The sequence below is a fragment of the Bos grunniens genome, chromosome 18 (assembly GCF_055505025.1).
Source record: "Bos grunniens cultivar Pamir isolate PY7600 chromosome 18, Bosgru_T2T1.0, whole genome shotgun sequence".
Taxonomy (NCBI): Eukaryota; Metazoa; Chordata; class Mammalia; order Artiodactyla; family Bovidae; genus Bos; species Bos grunniens.
In genome coordinates, this window is record NC_141182.1 from 11,984,484 (window position 1) to 12,001,937 (window position 17,454).

Here is a 17,454-nt window from a genome sequence, read left to right on the forward strand (position 1 = left end):
CATCAGCTCATTTTCCAGCATCCCTGACTGTACCGATGAGGCCCTGGTAGCAGGTCATACTTATTTTTAAGAAAGTATTTTTGCCTCCTTTTCATAAAGTTGGGGGAAGATCTGGTTAACTGGGGGTTGTTGTTGTTGAGTCGCTCAGTCACGTCTGAGTCTTTGCGACCCCGTGGACTGCAGCACGCTAGGCTTCCATGTCTTTTACCATCTCCTGGAGTTTGCTCAAATTCTCATGTCCAGAACTGAGGATTGTGATTCACTAATTCTTCTGCCATTGACCAGGCTTTGTGACAGGCCTGAATAAGTTAGAACCTATGTAGTAGCAGGTGTTTCAAATTCAGTAGGCCTTCGAGAAAAAAAAAAATCTCATTTGATTTTTAAAGCACGAGATGAGACGAGACAATGATGTTGTTTTTCTTTTAAATCTTACTGAAGTGTAGTTGATTCAGTGTTCTGTCACTTTCTACTGTACAGCAGAGTGACTAAGTTATACGTGTATATACATTCTTCTTTATATTCTCTCCCGTTAAGGCTTATCTCAGGTGTTGAGTAGAGTTCCCTGTGCTCTACGGGAGGACCTCGTTGTTCATCCATCCTGTCTGTTGTAGTTTGCGTCTGCTTAGCCCAGCCTCCCAGTCACCCGCTCCGTCTGGTCCCCCTTGGCACCCACACGTCTGTTCTCTGAGACACTGTGTTAAACTGGGGGGACTGGTGGTGCTGGGTTTAGCGCTGGCTGCCGATGAGCACAGAGCAGCACAGGGAGGAGGCCTCGGCTCCGCAGACCTCAGTTCTGAGCTGATGCGTGGCTGTTGTTGTCGGGCCTCAGGTCACTGTTCTGTCTCGTGTCCTGAGAGGTCACCCAGCTGAGGTGGGTGGCATTTTCCAGGCAGAGAGGGCTCAGGACAGGCTGGCACCTGATGCCAGCCCAGTGCTTGTCCTGGCTCGGGGGCCCCTGCTTTGCTCCGTGGGTGTCCTGGATTTCCCATGGGGGTGAGCGCCCACTGCAGCGCCCTGTGGGCTCTGCTGCTATCCTGATATGGCCCCCAAATCCACACTCTTCCAGCCCCATTTGTGATGTGGATTAACCAGCTCAGTGGTTCTCAAATGAGGCCGTCTGTGAGGCATGATGTTATTTCCCTGGGGGACACTCAGCAGTATGTGGAGACGTTTGGGTGTCGCAGCAGGGAGCAGGGCTGCTCCTGTCATGGAGGAGGCCGGGGTGCTGTGGGATGTCCCCACAAGCCCAGGACACGCCACCGTGAAGAGTGACCAGTGTCAGGGGTGCCAGGTGGAGAAACTCAGATGTGGCATAGTATGAATTTGAAGTTACTGTTCAGCATGTACAGAGTTTACTCTTCAATTTCCGTGAAAAAAAAATCAGTGCATTGTGATGCAGTTAATAAACTAAAAGGATTGGAAACCGTTTACTTTCACAGAGGCTTCTAGAGGGGAGTCCTATGTCTCTGAGAGGAGGGAGGGACTGCTCACGCTCTCTAGTAGGATGCGGGGTGCTCCTTTGGTCTCTCCCCCGGGGCAGGGCTGCAGACCCCGCCCTCGGCATCAGCAGGGAGACAGTGCAGGCCTGACCACCAGGGAAAAATCTAAGACTGTTTTAAATGAGGATGTGACTCAGGGGTGTTAAGGGGTTTCCAGAAGTGTGGCCTCCTAGCAGCCTAAGTCAGAATCCCTGGGACGCTGGCTAAAAGTGCAGGTTCCCAGAGGTAACCCACACAGCCAGGGAAACTCTGGGGGGCAGGCCCCGGAATCCTCATCGGAACAAGTTTCCCCAGGTACTGGGTGTGCATTGAAGTCGGAAACACCTGCTGCTTGCTGGCTTGAAATTCCTTGGAAGTCAGAATAGCTGGTTTCCAGACCAGATCACCTTGGGAGAGCGAGCTCTCAGGATTGCGTTTCTCCTGAGTCGGGGCTGAGAGTCCTCCTCGATCGGTCCCTTCAGGCGGGAAGGATGTCTGATTTTCCTGACGCCAAGTGTTACTTTGACGTGACAGTAGTGAGCTCCCAGTCAGTGTGTCTGTATTCCAATTTTGAGATCTGAAAACTTGCTCATCCACGTTATTATTATTATTATTATTATTTTAATACTGCTCCAGTTTACATTTTGACTTAAAGATTCCAGCTTCGACTTTCTGGTCTCAGTTGAGATTCTGAGGTTTGGAGAGGTCAGAAGACAGAGCTGTGAAGAAACCCACAGAGAGGGAAAACACTTCTTTGCATCTTAAACAGTACCCTGGGGAGTGGAAGGGGAGAGAGGGGGCAGGGAGGTTTAGACCGAAGGCCAAAATGCAGAACCACATTTCTGTCACAAGTAGCAGGGCACATTCAGACTTTTTGCAGATGTTCCCTTTTCAGGCTGAGTTTGAGCTCCAGGGTGATTTGAAAAAGCAACTAAATTCTTTTTTGTTTTGAACATTCTAGTGGAACTCCAGGCAACTGCAGCTTTCTCTGTGTGCCCTTAACCTTGGGTTCCTTGGGTCCGGGAGAGGGTATGCGGGAGGCAGAGCCATGCTGCGTGTGCGTGTGTGTGTGTCTGTCTCTCCTCACTTCTGTGCAGGAGGCAGAGCCATGTTGTGTGTGCGTGCGTGTGTATGTGTGTCTGTCTCCTCACTTCTGTGCAGGAGGCAGAGCCACGCTGCGTGCGTGTGTGCATGTGTGTGTGTGTGTCTTCTCACTTCTGTCAAAGCGAGTGGTCCGACGGGAGTCTCTGATCCCTGAAATTCCTCAGCTGAGCGTGACTGGCTCAGGAGGACTTCCGGGGGGGTAGACAGAGCAGGTCCTGCCTGTGGTCCTGGGTGTGCCGTCCCGGGGCCAGCTGCATGTTTCATGTGTTTCTTGTCTTCCTTCAGGCCTGGGCCGTTTTTAAAGGGAAGTTTAAGGAAGGGGACAAGGCTGAGCCAGCCACGTGGAAGACGAGGCTACGCTGCGCTTTGAACAAGAGCCCAGATTTTGAGGAAGTGACAGACCGGTCCCAGCTGGACATTTCTGAGCCGTATAAAGTTTACCGCATCGTCCCCGAGGAGGAGCAGAAATGTAAGTGTGCTTTCTTTATGGGCACTCGGCCCAATAGAGACCGCCTGGGTCTGGGATCCGAGTGGCCGCCCACGGGGTCCAGCTAAACAAATAGCTCTCTCTCTTGTGTCAGCAGAGGCCAAGGTCTCTTTCCGCTGACCTCACCCACCATCTGCCGACTGATGGGGCAGCCTCATGGTGGGGAGATGGGGCAGCCTCATGGTGGGTGAGAGGTGGTGGGGAGATGGGGCAGCTGCTGGTGAGGGGCCCGCTGACCATAGGACCAGGAGCATGTGCTGGGGCCTCCCTGGGGCCCAGCAACCAGCCTGGATGGGAGCTAGGCTCCCCCGATGGTGTGGATGAGGGATCCCTTCTGTTTCCCAGCAGCCCACAGAGTGGGCTAGGAGAGAGGAAGGTGGACAGAGAAGGGACGGCTGATAGGTGATTCACTCCAGCAAGGTTCTGGAGTGAATTTGCATGTGGCACACTGCTGGCTTCAGGGCTGGAGACTGGATAGGCTTCTAGATGCTGGGTCCTGATGGCCAATTGGGAACTGCAGGATGTGATAATTCCCACAGTCTCCTCCCGCTGTAAATCCCCAGGAAAGCAACTTTGAGGCGATTACAGCAGAATAACCGAAGCCACCTCGGAACACAGTCCTGCTTCCCACGCACTGCTCTGGGCAGACATCACTAATCCATCTGGTGTGGCTGTCTGGTCTGGCCTCAGTCGTTTTCACGGTGCTGTGCTCTGTGGCCGCTCCAGGTCAGAGCTGGCCCAGCGGGATGAAGCCTCATTACCATCCTGGGTTTAAAATCTTCTAATCCTGGTTCTCTTAGCCTCTGACGTTGCAGTTAGTCTTGGCACAGCATCCTTTTGTCCTTAGCCACTTAACTTAGTCGTCTAGTCATGCCAGCTGGGAAGAAGTTGAACCTTCAAACTGCCTAGGGCTGGGCAGAAATTCAGAATTTTTGAGGGAGCTCTTAGCACTGCAGGGAGGTTGAAAATGATGTTGACATGTAGTTTTTGCAAAGTTAAAAATTGGGACTGTCACAAACACCGGGTTGAGCAAAAAGTTCTTTTGGGTTTCCCCGCAAGATCCTATGGAAAAGCCCAAACGAACTTTTTGGCCAACCCAGTATGTGGTGAGCCTGGGTCAGAGAGGTGCTGAGCCAGTTAACAAGGGCGCCTGCGTGGTCAGAAGTCTTGCGGGACAACACGTGTTGCTGTGGCCCACAGTCAGTGGCAGGAGGCTGAGCCGAAACTGCCTATCCTGCCGGGCCATGGTTGGGGGTGATCTCTTCTGCTGATCATTTGTAGCTTAGTTGTCTGTAAATTAACACCCAGCTCTACAGAGTCTGAACCCTCATCGATAATCAGCAGTAAGTCAGACAGACTGACCTTCCCCTGGGGGATCTGCTGGCCTCCCCTCAGGGGGACGCCTCTCAGCGAAGACTGGGAGGCTCTCTTCCCAGTTTACTTATCAGTTTTGTATCATTTCTCATCAGCACGGAGCTAACTGTGACTTGAAGGAATAGGGAAGTTTCTCTGATCTCCCGCCCCCAGGGTCAGCCAGGCTCGACCAGGCAGGTGACCCTGGTGTGTTTATAGCCCAGAGTGCAGCCAGCCTCACCTGCAGGGTGGATGTTACAGAAACAGGGTTCTCAGGGGCCAGGGAGCCATGCATTTGCATAATGTCCAGGTGGGCGCACTCTCCTGGCTGCCCTGGGGGTGCCCCACCTGCCCCCTGCTTCCCCCGTCAGCAGCTTCCAAGTGAATTCCCGAATCTGTCAAAATGGAATCCAAAAAGTTCAGCCCGGGTGAAGCGGTGGGTTGATTCTCCAGATGACGAGGAGTGACGAAATCCAGCAAACCAGTGTTTGTTGGTCATAATACGTTGGACAGGTATAACGAGGCGAGTTTCTGGCCCAGGAAGCGGCCTGGTGATAGAGGGAGAAAATAGCCCGGTCCAGAGTGGTTGTCATGGGAACACTGGTGCGCCTGTGGACGGTCCCTGCTGCGGTCGGGTTCCAGCCTGGGCACCCTTGAGCCTGTGGTGCTCAGCGTGTGTGCACACAGATGCACATGTGTATATTTGGAAAGGCCAGAAAGGGATTTCCTGCCCATTGACTTCAAAAAAAGACTCCAGCCTGCACACACATTTGCCAGGAAATCTTTGCGTGTTTTCAGATGCCCAAGCTTATAACTGTAAGCCCTGCTGGGTGTGGAGCAAAGTGGATGTGAGCTCACTTTAGATCTCGGCAGACAGAAGGAAGAGACCCAAGCCCTGCCTCGGCCCTTGGGGCGCTGGGCACAGCAGCGGCCAGCTGCTCCTCGACCCTGCTGGTTAGATGACTGGTGCAGCATGGGAAGACGCACGCGCGGCCTTTCCCAAACCAGAGAAGACACACACTGACTTCTGTTTCCTTCAACCTAGCCTTAGAAAACCGCCGCCTGTGGCCTTGCTGGTGGCTGTGACGCCTCGGTGCCCTCTGTCACGCGCTTGTCCGTTTTTCCCTAGGCAAATTAGGTGTGGCGGCCCCGGGCTGTGTGAGCGAGGCTGTGGAGATGGAGTGTGGGCGATCTGAGATCGACGAGCTGATCAAGGAGGTGAGCGGGGCAGCGTGTCCAGGGCGTCGAGGGGAGAGCGGTGCCTCGCCTGGGGCACCGGGGGCCTCGGGCTGGCACGCCTGCCAGGATGGGACAGGAGGGCCTGGCCTCGCCCACTTGCCAGCGCCTGCACCTCGCATTCCGTCCCTTGTCCCGAGGGCTGGCGCCCAGCTGCCTCTGCATCCACCGAGTTCCCCTCAGCCCTAGACTTGTCAGGTTTTGAACATTTTGGATGGCACCATGTATCACCTGGCCTTTTTTAGGCAGGCTGCAGTGGGAAAAAACCCATAAATTTCCCTTGCTGCTGGGGGCTGGGTTCATGACACGGATTACCCACCAGCCCTCAGGCGGCTTGGTGCCTGTCCTGTGGGTGCTGCTCCTAGTCCTCAAGGAGCTGGAGAGCCGTCTAACCAGGCTTATTAGAATCGTATGTAAGCTCACAATTCACAGGCTGTAAGGAAAGGCTTCCCAGGGTCTCCTTAGGCAAAACACATGGTTTTGAATACTGATTATAGCTACCTTAGCTCCTTAGCTCTCTTTCTGTGGCCATCGCGAGGCTGACACTGCCTAGCTAAAGTAATCCCACGCAGCTTTTGTAGAAGGTGGTGTAGGTGCTCTAGCAGTTCTCAGAACCCGCAGGGCAGTGACAGAACCTTCTGGAGAAGCTTGAAGGTAGAGGATGCAGGTAGCTGAGTGCAGCCTCCTCTGGGCTGCCCTCCTCCCTGGAGGTGACAGCCATTACGTCTCTGGGGGCGGCTGGAGTGTGGCAGACTGCCTAGCATCGCTGCGGGCTCCCCAAGGGCGTCAGGGCAGCCGGGTGACTGGGCTCATGGGTGCTTCAGCGGGCAGTTCCCTGTAAAAGGCCAGAGAACAGGTGAGGGCCCCGCAGAGGCTAGTGGTTCGGTCACGTGCTGTGATCGCTCAGCCTGGTGGGTTTATCGTCTTGGGTCTCCCCTTCCTCTCGTGTGATGGAGGTGATGGTATGGGTCTAGTTAAGACTCGAAGCCCAGTGATGGCCTCACTCTCCTCTTGCAGCCTCCCGGGGATGACTACATGGGGATGGTGAAGAGGAGCCCCTCACCGCCCGAGGCCTGCCGGAGCCAGCTCCTCCCGGACTGGTGGGTGCAGCAGCCCAGCGCAGGTGAGGGCGGGAGCCCCGCACCGTGGGGCGGACGTGCCCTGACGGCCATCAGTCTTCATGCCTTGCTGCTGGGGGCGGTCGGGCAGCAGGGCAGTCCTGATTCCTGTTTTCCTGAGGGTGACCGCGCCCAGCGAACTGTGGTGGCTTCCGACCCCACAGGCAGAGCCCGGCCATGGCTAGGCCCCGCTTGCCACTGTCCCCTGAAGGCAATGTGTCCTTCGTGTTGGAGGTGGCGCTCCCCACTGGGGTCCTGGCGAGAGTGGGCGGAGGGGCAGGAGGCCACGGGGGCTGTAGATCTGTCAGGTCAGCCTCTGTGACACTGAGGCCTTGGAGTCGGGGGTGACCCAGCGTGTCTGAGACGGAGGGAGCACGGAGCCTGGATTTGAAGCCTGTGCCGGAGGCTGCGTGCCTGCCTCGAGCCCCCTTTTACTGGATATAAAGTGGAGACACCAGGACCCACTCCCAGGGTCGTGAGGATGGACTGAGGTCTCCGCCCTCTCATTAGCTCCTGATGCCCCGTCCTGCTCCTTGAAACGACCCTCCTCGCCCGGGAACTGGCTGCTCTGCTTCCTCCCTCACCTTTCTGTCCCCTGTCCCCTGTGGTAGACCAGGAGGTGACCGCTGGCCCAGTGGCCTCAGAGGTGGCCAGACTTCAGGGCCTGGTGTTGCCCTGAGTCCCTGAGCCGCAGCAACACACATGGGGATCTCTCGAGCCCCAGGTTCCCTTCCGAGATCAAGCTGGGGTGGGGGCCACAGTCCAGAGGTGGTTTCAGGAGCAGAGCCCCCCGGGTGGGAAGGAAGTGTGGCCCCACAGTGTCACCGGTCCACAGTCCCACAGGACAGAGGAAGTCTCCTCCACGCCGGTCAGGTTGAGGTCCGGTTTTCTGAAACATGGTCGCTGTGCTGGAGGGGAGAACACAGCACGGTGGAGGCCTATGGCAGGGCCTGGGGAGCGCGCGGGGCCTTTAGCGAAATCTGGAGGAACACGGGGCTGCCTCTGACGCTGCTTTCTTTCTTCGGCAGGCCTGCCACTGGTGCCGGGGTACAGCGCCTATGACGCCCACCACTCAGGTAGTGGGGCTCGGGGGCTCAGGGCAGGGTGGGGTCTTGGGGGGGATGGGGCAGCATGTTCTTTGAAGACAGAGCTCTCAGGATCAGTGGGTGCCCCGAGGGTTGTGAATGAGTGCGATCTGGTGTTGGAGGTGGGGAGCCCGGCTCCTCCTCCTCACTGCTGGGGAGTGAGCGACCGGCCTCTCAGGGCCTGTTCTTGGGTTGGACCCACAGACGGAGCCACAGAGCTCCCGACAGGTGAGATCCTGCAGGAGGATGGGTGTGGGGACTCGGTGAGCCCAGGTGGACTGAGCGAAGCGTCGGCACCTCGGGCTCCTCCTCCGTGAAGTAGGAACAGCCGTGACAGCCCCCCCAGCGGCGCCTTGAGGGCTGGTGTGGCGTTACTGCAGCTTGCTGGCCCCTGTTGCTGATGTCAGTCTGCTTTGCTGACATCCCGTCCCCACGCCTGAGCTTACGACGATGACTCTGGTAGTGGCGGTGGCGGACGTCACTGCACGCGTTTCCAGCTGGCACTGGATCCACGCCGCTCATCACTGTGCCACCTCCAGGCAGGTGCCGCTGCTCGGAGGCCCCGGGCCCCATGTGCTCCCGTCCCCGCAGCAGAGGTGCTTGTGCTGCTTTCTGGTGGTCTTGTTTTGCTGGGGGTGCGGACTGTGGCCTCTTGGCTTCACACTCGGGCTCAGCGGTGGCATCTTCAGGGTGGAGGAAGGCGCTGTCTTCCCCAGCAGCTACCTGGCTCTGTGAGAAGCGAGCAGCCTGGCTCATCCAGACGGACCACGGGACATCAGGGCTGTGGGTTTTGGGCTTCCCGGTGTAGCGGAGGGAACGGGGCTCGGTGGGCCATGTCTCAACCATGGCCCTCACCAGACGGGTACTGGGGGGAGGTGGAGCTGGGTCTCCCCAGGCAGGAGGATAGGGGAAACTACCCCGGCCTTAGAGCTCATCGCCGTTGCCAGCAGCCTGTGAGCTGGGGGTGGTCAGGACTCAGCTTCACAGGAGGAACTAGGCTTAGAGGTTCAGTACTCTGCCAGGGGTCCCACAGCCAGGGAAGCAGGGTTCAGGGTTCAGACCTGGGCATCTGTGCCCACCAGAGGCAGCGTCTAGGGTAGCCTGCTAACTGGTGCTTTCTGGGCCGGGGAGTCACAGGCACAGGGCTGGGGGCCTGGGGGCGAGAAGACAGCCTGGGGAGGAAGAGCCCTGGGTGGTGCCGGAGCCGTCCAGCAGGTGGGGAGACCCACGGCCGTGGCCCAGTGAGGAAAGTCGACCGCCGCTCCTGCGGAGGTGGTGGACTTCGGTCCCTCTGCTCGGTTCACACACACGCCCCGCTGGGTAAACAGGTCGTCAAGGGTCCCCTGTCCTCAGCCCTGCAGGGAGGAGGCAGCGAGCGAGGCGGGAGGGCGCAGTGGGGAGCGGGGGCCCCCGCCTCTGGGCGGCCCTATAGACACAGACACAGCTGGGCTCACCTCCCCCACATTTTCTAGAGACTTGGCATCTGGGTTTCTGTGTGAAACCTTCCATACAAAATGTGGGCAGCGCATGCGTGTTCAGGGCCCCTGCCGCCAGCGGTCCACATGTGCCTGGGTGCTGGTGTGCGCTGTGTCCATGCGGTGGCCGGGGTCGCGGGCGACATCTGGAGCGGACCGCGCCGTGGACGTGGGGCGGTCTGCCGGGGAGGGCTGGGGCCAGGTCCCCACCTGGAAGCTGTGTGGTCAGGGTTAGCCCGTCACCTTGTGCACGCGACCCCCGCCTGGAGGCTGGTGTGATGGCCTCGTCCTCGGGTGGGTGCAAGGACTCGGTGAGCGAGGCCGGGGCACGGCACCTGGTGCAGCTGAGAGTGGGGCTGTGACGGGATTCGGCTCTCAGCTCCGTGTCATCCCAGTCCATGGAGCCACTGCTGACACGGTGCTTACTCGTGCCAGACACACACACTCCCATGGCCCTCAGCCACCTGGCGGGGCTGTCGTCTCCACTTTGCTGAGGGGGAGACTGAGGCACGGAGCAGGGGACTCCCTGCCCCAACCCCTGGCTGGGCCCCCGCATCAGGTGGCCGGGTCCCAGGGTCCCTGCTCCTGGTGTCTTTGCGCCGCTGCCGTGGTCAGACTCTCCCCCAGCAGGGCCATCCTCCAGGAGCAGGGCAGGGTTGTGGTGGGCTCACCGGGGGCCGTGCTGAGGCGCTTCTCCTCGGGGCCCCCTCTGCAGGGCTGGGGTGGGTGCATGACCTTGCTCAGGCCCTCCTGGGCCCCCCACCCCCTTGCCCCTGCCTCTCCAGAGCACCTGTGCAGCAGACGTTCACACGGTCAGAGGCGCTGGTGTGAGATAAGGCCTCGGTGATGACAAGGCCAAGGGGCAGAGTGGTGACAGTTGAGCTGGAGTGTTCTGTTCACTTGGGACAAAGGTTGGCACTGCTCTGGAGGGGAGGGAGTGTCGGGCGTGCAGACGAGGCGTGGGGGGAGGGGATGAGATGTGGGCTGGGGACACAGGCGCAGAGCCCTGGGGGCTCAGTTTCCCGAAAGTCAAGTAAATGAGGTAGACCAGGGCACCCGAAGACCCCAACAGTGTGTGAGCCGGGACCCCGCTGAGCTCCAGCTGGGAGAAGATGGTGCCTGCAGCTACAGCAGGCAGCCTCACCATCTGAGCAGGGGTTCCTTGTGCAGAGCCCAGCGCGAGGGTCCGCCTGGGCCTGGCAGGTGGCCGCCTGCAGGGCCACCCCCAACAGTGGGGCAGGTGGTTGGTACACCGCACACATTCGGGGACACAGTGGAGTTGGGCCATTCACGGCTGGTGTGGCTCCGCAGGTGGCCCTCGGTGGGGCTGGGGCTCCAGGCCCATCGGTAGTGTGTGTGTGGTTCTTGTAGCAGATGCTGGGTGTTACTGAGTCCTATGACAATAGAGGTCCTTCTGGGGAAGGGGTGGTCCCTAGGATCTGATGCTCTGTTCACTCCCACCGCAGAGGTGCCCCAACATTAGTCACTTGAGGCCCCACCTTTGCCATCGGTTCTCACATCAGGGTGTTGCCTAGACTACTGTCAATGTCTTGCGTTTTCTGTCAGTCTCACTTTTACAATTTAAACTTAAGTGGAGACGATCCATCGTTGCCTGTAAAACAGAACCAGTTGTGCTTGCTCTCAGTAGGAAGGCGAGGCCACAGCAGGTTCAGGGGAGCCCAGACCCTGCGCCGTCCGCCCCCACGGCTCACGGCCTCTGTCTGGTCTGAGGGAGGTGGGCGGCATTGTTAAGACTCATCAGCATCGCACTGGGGTTTTCTTCCTGAGGTGACCAGACACTGAGAGTGTGTGGAAAGTGGGATAACCTTTTCATTTATTAAATGCTGTTTCCACTCCTCCCCCCACGGTAATCTTATGTGTGGCACATTTTGGGAAACATTGCCTTAAATTGAGTACTTTTCAGACTTCTTCCCAAGAATAGGTTTGGATGAAAGGTTTGAGATTCTTAATTGGAAATTCAGGCAACCCCAAAGCGACTGTGAATTTGCCAGGAAACAGATTACATCTTTGCTTTCCCTAACCTGGAAATCACATCTAGCGTTTCCTTTCATTATGAATGTGGGCAGTGCTGTGTGTGTGTACGTATGTATGTACATTTATATATATGTATATACATGGGTACACGTCGTAGTCCAACATTGCATGCTGTGGTATGTCAATGCTGTAGCAGTGCCTGTGAGGTGGAGCTGTTTTCCTAAGAAATTAACACGGCTGACCCTCAGCTGTGACTTGTAAATTACAGCAGTTGAGAGACAGAACTGGGGTGGGGGTACCACAGTGAATATTACTACTTTGACTCACTGGCTTCCTTGGTGATGCTCGGTATTTATTCATGCTTATAAAAACGTTATTTCTAGAAGGGGTGCGTGAAGTTCCCCAGAAAGTGAGGAGGCCCCAGGTGCAGAGGGCCACCCCCTCCCACCCTCCCGGGAAGGCAGGCTCGGGACAGGTGGGCACAGCAGGGATAGTGCCCCCGCCCCGCCGCGGCCCCTGACCGTCCCCGTCTCCCCACAGCCTTCTCCCAGATGGTCATCAGCTTCTACTACGGGGGCAAGCTGGTGGGCCAGACTACCACCACGTGCCCCGAGGGCTGCCGCCTGTCGCTGGGTCAGCCTGGCCTGCCGGGTGGGAAGCTGTACGGGCCGGAGGGCCTGGAGCTGGTGCGCTTCCCACCGGCTGACGCCATCCCCAGCGAGCGGCAGCGGCAGGTGACGCGGAAGCTGTTCGGGCACCTGGAGCGCGGCGTCCTCCTGCACAGCAGCAGGCAGGGCGTGCTGGTCAAGCGGCTGTGCCAGGGCCGTGTGTTCTACAGCGGGAACGCCGCGCCCGCCCGCGACCGGCCCAACAAGCTGGAGCGCGACGAGGTGGTCAGGGTCTTCGACACCAGCCAGTTCTTCCGAGGTCAGTGCCCACGCGCCTCCCTCCTATCTGCGTCCACGGCTGGCCTGCCGAGGGGCCTGGGCTGGGGTGCCCCTGCCTTTGAGCTCTGCCGGTTCTCCCTGAGCCATCCAGGCCCCTCTTTCCTGACCCCCCCATTTGGAGGGGGCACCGCTGAGGGAGAGTCACAGCACTGAGAGCCTCGCCCGCTGCTGTGGGCTATCCCCTTGCCGGGGAGCTGGGAGGAACAGTCTCAGGCCCCACCTCCGGCCCGTGGGGTCAGAACCCACATCTTGGCAACAAGGCCCCCAGGGGCTGTGTCCACATCCTGAGACACGCTGACCTTGTGCACGCAGTGTGGGAGCGCTGCCTGGGGCTGCTTCTGCCTGTGAGGTGGGTGGTTAAGCTCCCGCTGCGGGAGCTCCCCCTGGAAGCTCAGGCCGGAGGATCACTCACTCTGGTCCTGAGGCTCCGGCCAGTCCCCAGAGCCCTGATCCTCTCTCTGTAGCAGCAGCATCTGCTGCCAGACACCTCCTAGGGGGCTTCCTAGAGAAGGGACCAGGAAGGGTGGGCGGGCGTAGGTGCAAGAGCCCTGACTCCATCTAGCCAAGGGGGTGGGTGGCCGGGCTTCACCAAACCCCCTTACCTCCCCCGACCCCCTGCTCCATCCACAGAGCTGCAGCAGTTCTACAACAGCCAGAGCCGGCTGCCCGACAGCAGAGTGGTGCTATGCTTCGGAGAGGAGTTTCCGGACACAACCCCACTGCGCTCCAAGCTCATCCTTGTCCAGGTGAGAGCAGGGTGGGCCCAGGCCACGGGGACAGGGACTCACGTGTGAGCAAGCCTGGGTGAGACCCTAAGTGGGCAAGAGGATCCTCTTCACCTCTGAACTAAATTCTGTTTCTAGGACTCTCAAAATTTACATGGTTTCCACTCTTAGTTTTTTTAAAAACTTGAAACCACCTTTTCAGAAAGTCTCCCAGTTCAGTTTTCTTAAGGTCTAGGCGATAGATGAGGGTTTTGCCAGCCCTGGTGAGCTCTAGTCAGAAGTGAACCCCACGGGTGGAATTGTGGGCCCCGGCTCACCAGCCTGGGACACTGCTGGGAGGGTGTGGCGTGCTCTCTGGGGGTCCCGGAGGTTCTGGGTGACAGCTCTGGACCAGGTGCGCAGAGCGCCCCCCCGCCAGCTTCGTCTCTGACCCGTCCGCTGATGTCCCAGGTGGAGCAGCTATACGTCCGGCAGCTGGTGGAAGAAGCGGGGAAGGGCTGCGGCCCTGGATCCTTGATGCAGGCCCCCGAGGAGCCCCCACCAGACCAGGTCTTCCGGATGTTTCCAGAGATCTGTGCCTCCCACCAGAGACCTTTCTTCAGAGAAAACCAACAGATCACAGTTTAAGTCTCCAGGGCACTGCCGGCCACCCGCCCCCACAGCTAGAGTCTCATTATTACAATCACTGTCGGATGTGGAGGCCCCTGCCGGGGGTGGAGGGCTTCACCCTGCTCTTCGTTCAGTAAGGGCGTCCTGAGGACCCGACGGGGAACAGCGCCATGCCCACTTCTGTCACTCAGGTAGAAGCATCGAAACTCAAGCAGATGCTCTGGAGGCTGAGCTGTGTCCTGCGGTTAGGACATTCTTTCCTTCATTTCCCTCTGATCATCGTTAGTTGCTATGACTTTTTCAGCATTTGGGGCTACCTGATGTTTCCAGAGACCTGGCATTCAGTTTTACTAGCAGGTAGCTGTTTCCACGAAAGAAATTCTGGAAAAGCAGAAGACCACTTTTGTTTTTATCTTTGGTTAGAGCTAGAGTTAGGATTCCATGTGCTTGATTCAGTGAAGTGTCTCCTTACCTTTAAGCATGTTGATAAGATTTAAAAACACTTGGATACCAGCCTACCTTTCATAAGTGAAAGCAGAACTCCTGGCTCTTCGGAAGAAGGCGTGTTCGTCCTAGAATTTGGTGTCAGGCATGCGTCTCCCTGCCAGGTGAGCTGGTGTCTCCATCTTCAGATGATGAAAACTTCCCTCTTGGGCCCTTGTTGCCAGGAAGCTTAGAGCTGAATTTATTTTTCATTTCTGTAATTAAATCATCCAACATACAACTCTTTCATTTTCAATGGTTTGACCTATTTTTTAAATATTTGTACTTTTCATTATCTTTTTTAAATTAATGGTCCTATTGTAAACTGTCTTGAATCTTTTTTATATAAAGTGGGCAAGATATAAACCACAAGTTCAAAAATATGTGGATGGAATAGACTTTTTGATTGTGCCTTTGATTCAGTCAACCCATTCATGGGCCAGGGGTGTGGGATGTGTGAGGGCGGCTCGGGGACATTGGATGGGATGTGTCTGCTTTTCACCATGACACTGGTCCCCTGGCCCTAGTGCTCCTTGGGGGTCAAAGATGACCCTGCTCAGCGTGGAGAGAAGGGAACCCTCCTACACTGTTGGGAACGTCCACTGGGGCAGCCACTGTGGAGAACAGTGCAGAGGTTCCTTAAAACACTAAAAACAGGGCTTTCAGCATCCTGCAGTCCCACTCCTGGGCACGTATGCAAACAAAGCTATACTTTGCAAAGATCCCCGTATCCCTGTAGTCAGCGCAATATTCACAACAGCCAAGACATGGAAGCAACCTAAGTGTCCATCAACAGATGCGTGGATAAGAAGCTGTGATGAGATATATATATATGTATGCATTTATATATGCACGCACAGTGGGACATGAGTCATAGAAAAGGAAGGAAATAAGGCCATTTGCAGCAACACGGATAGGCCTAGAGATTACTGCACTAAGTAAAGTTAGAGAAAGATAAATACATATGATACCACTTACACTGAGATCTAAAATATGACCCAAGTGAACTTGTCACCAAAGCAGAAGGAGACTCACAGGCACACTGACGTGGCTGCCAAGGTGGCAGTGAGGAGGAAGGGATGGAGTTGGGGGTTAGCGGGCGGAAACTTTGATACAGAAGATATAAACGAGGTCCCACTGTATAACACGAACTATATTCAACATGAAGAAATATACATATAACTGAATCACTGTGTTGTATAGCAAAAATTAGCAACATGCCAGTCAGATATACTTTTTAATAAAATCAAGCAAAATTTTAAGAAAATGTCCCACTGGCTAATAAGTTAAAAAAAATTCCCACTAGCTATCTATTTTACATATGGGAGTTTGCTTTTCGACACAAAGTTCAAATCCCCTGCTCCGTGACCAGCTGGAGAGGTGGGAGGTGGGATGGAGGTTTAAGAGGGAGGGGACATATGTATACCTGGGGCTGATTCATGTTGCTGGATGGCAGAGACCAATACAACATTGTAATTATCCTCCAGTTAAAAATACATTATAAAAAAGAAAACTATAGTAAAAAATTGTGGTAAAACACACGAAACTTTTTACGATAACCCCACTACACGTCAAATTCTGCCCTTCAACACAGTATAATTTCAGTGGAGACGTCCCAGTTTTAGTCCTGGGAGAACTTACCCTATTGCTAGCAAAGAACATGGCTCTACTCCCCAGAAATGTGTCCACGGGGCCACCCTCAATTGTGACACTCATGAGAAGCCAGGCAGAAGCCCGAGGACAGCGGCCTGCTTGGCTCATGGCTTCCTCTGCGCAGGATGGCACACGCCTCTGCAACCACTTGGTCACCTTCATGATTCGAAAACGCTCAATAACCAATGGCATTCTTCACAGAACTAGAACAAAACATTTTAAAATTTGTATGGAAACACAAAATATCCCCAAAACCCAAACCAATATTGGTTTCTGCCATCTACCAACACGAATCAGTCATAGGTACACATATGTCCCCTCCCTATTGAACCTCCCTGCCACCTCCCAGAGAAAAACAGCCCGAGGAATCTGGCTCCCTCACTTGTGACTGTACTATTGATACAGAGCTACGGTAATGAAATCAATATGGTCCTGGTACAAAAAGAAGTACAGTCAGTGGAACAGGATAGACAGTCCAGAGACAGACCCCCAGGTACTTAGGATAACTAATCTGTGGCAAAGGAGGCAAGAATATACACTGGAGAGAAGGCAGTCTCTTCAAGTATGGGGCTGGGGAAACTGGACGGCTCCGTGTAAGAGCATGAAAGCAGAGAACTCTCTAACAGCATACACAAAAACTCAAAATGGATCAAAGGCCTGCATGTAAGACCACACACCATAAAACTGGAGGAAAACAGGTGTAACACACTCAGATAAATCACAGCAGTATCTTTGTTGATCCACCTAGATTTATGAAAATAAAAACAAACATAAATGGGACCTAATTAAACTTAAAAGCTTTTGCAGAGTGAAGGAAACCATAAACAGTGAAAGGACAGCCCACAAAATGGGAGAAAATGTTTGCAAATGAGGTGACTGACAAGGGATTAATCTCCAAAATTTACAAAGAGCTCTTGCAGCCCAGTATCAGAAAAGCAACAACCACAAAACCCCAATCAGAAAAAGGAGAGAAGATCTAAATAGACATTACTCCAAAGACATATGGCCAAAAAGCACATGAAAAAGTGTTCAACATTACTAATTATTCAGTTCAGTTCAGTCGCTCAGTCGTGTCCGACTCTGCGACCCCATGAATCACAGCACGCCAGGCCTCCCTGTCCATCACCAACTCCTGGAGTTCACTCAGACTCACGTCCATCGAGCCGATGATGCCATCCAGCCATCTATCCTCTGTCGTCCCCTCCTCCTCCTGCCCCCAACTCCTCCCAGCATCAGGGTCTTTTCCAATGAGTCAAGTCTTCGCATGAGGTGGCCAAAGTATTGGTTTCAGCTTCAGCATCAGTCCTTCCAGTGAACACCCAGGACTGATTTCCTTTAGGATGGACTGGTTGGATCTCCTTGCAGTCCAAGGGACTCTCAAGAGTCTTCTCCAACACCACAGTTCAAAAGCATCAATTTCTTCGGCACTCAGCTTTCTTCACAGTCCAACTCTCACATCCATACATGACCACTGGAAAAACCATAGCCTTGACTAGACGGACCTTTGTTGGCAAAGTAATGTCTCTGCTTTTCAATATGCTGTCTAGGTTGGTCATAACTTTCCTTCCAAGGAGGAAGCGTCTTTTAATTACATGGCTGCAATCACCATCTGCAGTGATTTTGGAGCCCCCAAAAATAAAGTCTGACACTGTTTCCACTGTTTTCCCATCTATTTCCCATGAAGTGATGGGACCAGATGCCATGAT

At 55.3% G+C, this 17,454-nt stretch overlaps 1 protein-coding gene across 5 annotated transcripts in view; it reads left to right on the top strand.

Moving 5' to 3' along the window:
* The window catches only part of IRF8 (interferon regulatory factor 8), a 51,632-nt gene extending 37,156 nt beyond the window's left edge, over positions 1-14,476 (top strand). For all 5 annotated transcript variants that reach the window (XM_086350231.1, XM_086350229.1, XM_086350228.1 and 2 more), the window contains exons 3-9: positions 2,868-3,051; positions 5,552-5,640; positions 6,676-6,781; positions 7,805-7,852; positions 11,872-12,258; positions 12,909-13,024; positions 13,454-14,476. In XM_086350231.1, the coding sequence (XP_086206357.1) occupies positions 2,868-3,051; positions 5,552-5,640; positions 6,676-6,781; positions 7,805-7,852; positions 11,872-12,258; positions 12,909-13,024; positions 13,454-13,630 (1,107 nt within the window). In that variant the 3' untranslated portion in view covers positions 13,631-14,476. The remainder of the gene's footprint in view (positions 1-2,867; positions 3,052-5,551; positions 5,641-6,675; positions 6,782-7,804; positions 7,853-11,871; positions 12,259-12,908; positions 13,025-13,453) is intronic.
* The last annotated feature ends 2,978 nt before the right edge of the window (positions 14,477-17,454 follow it).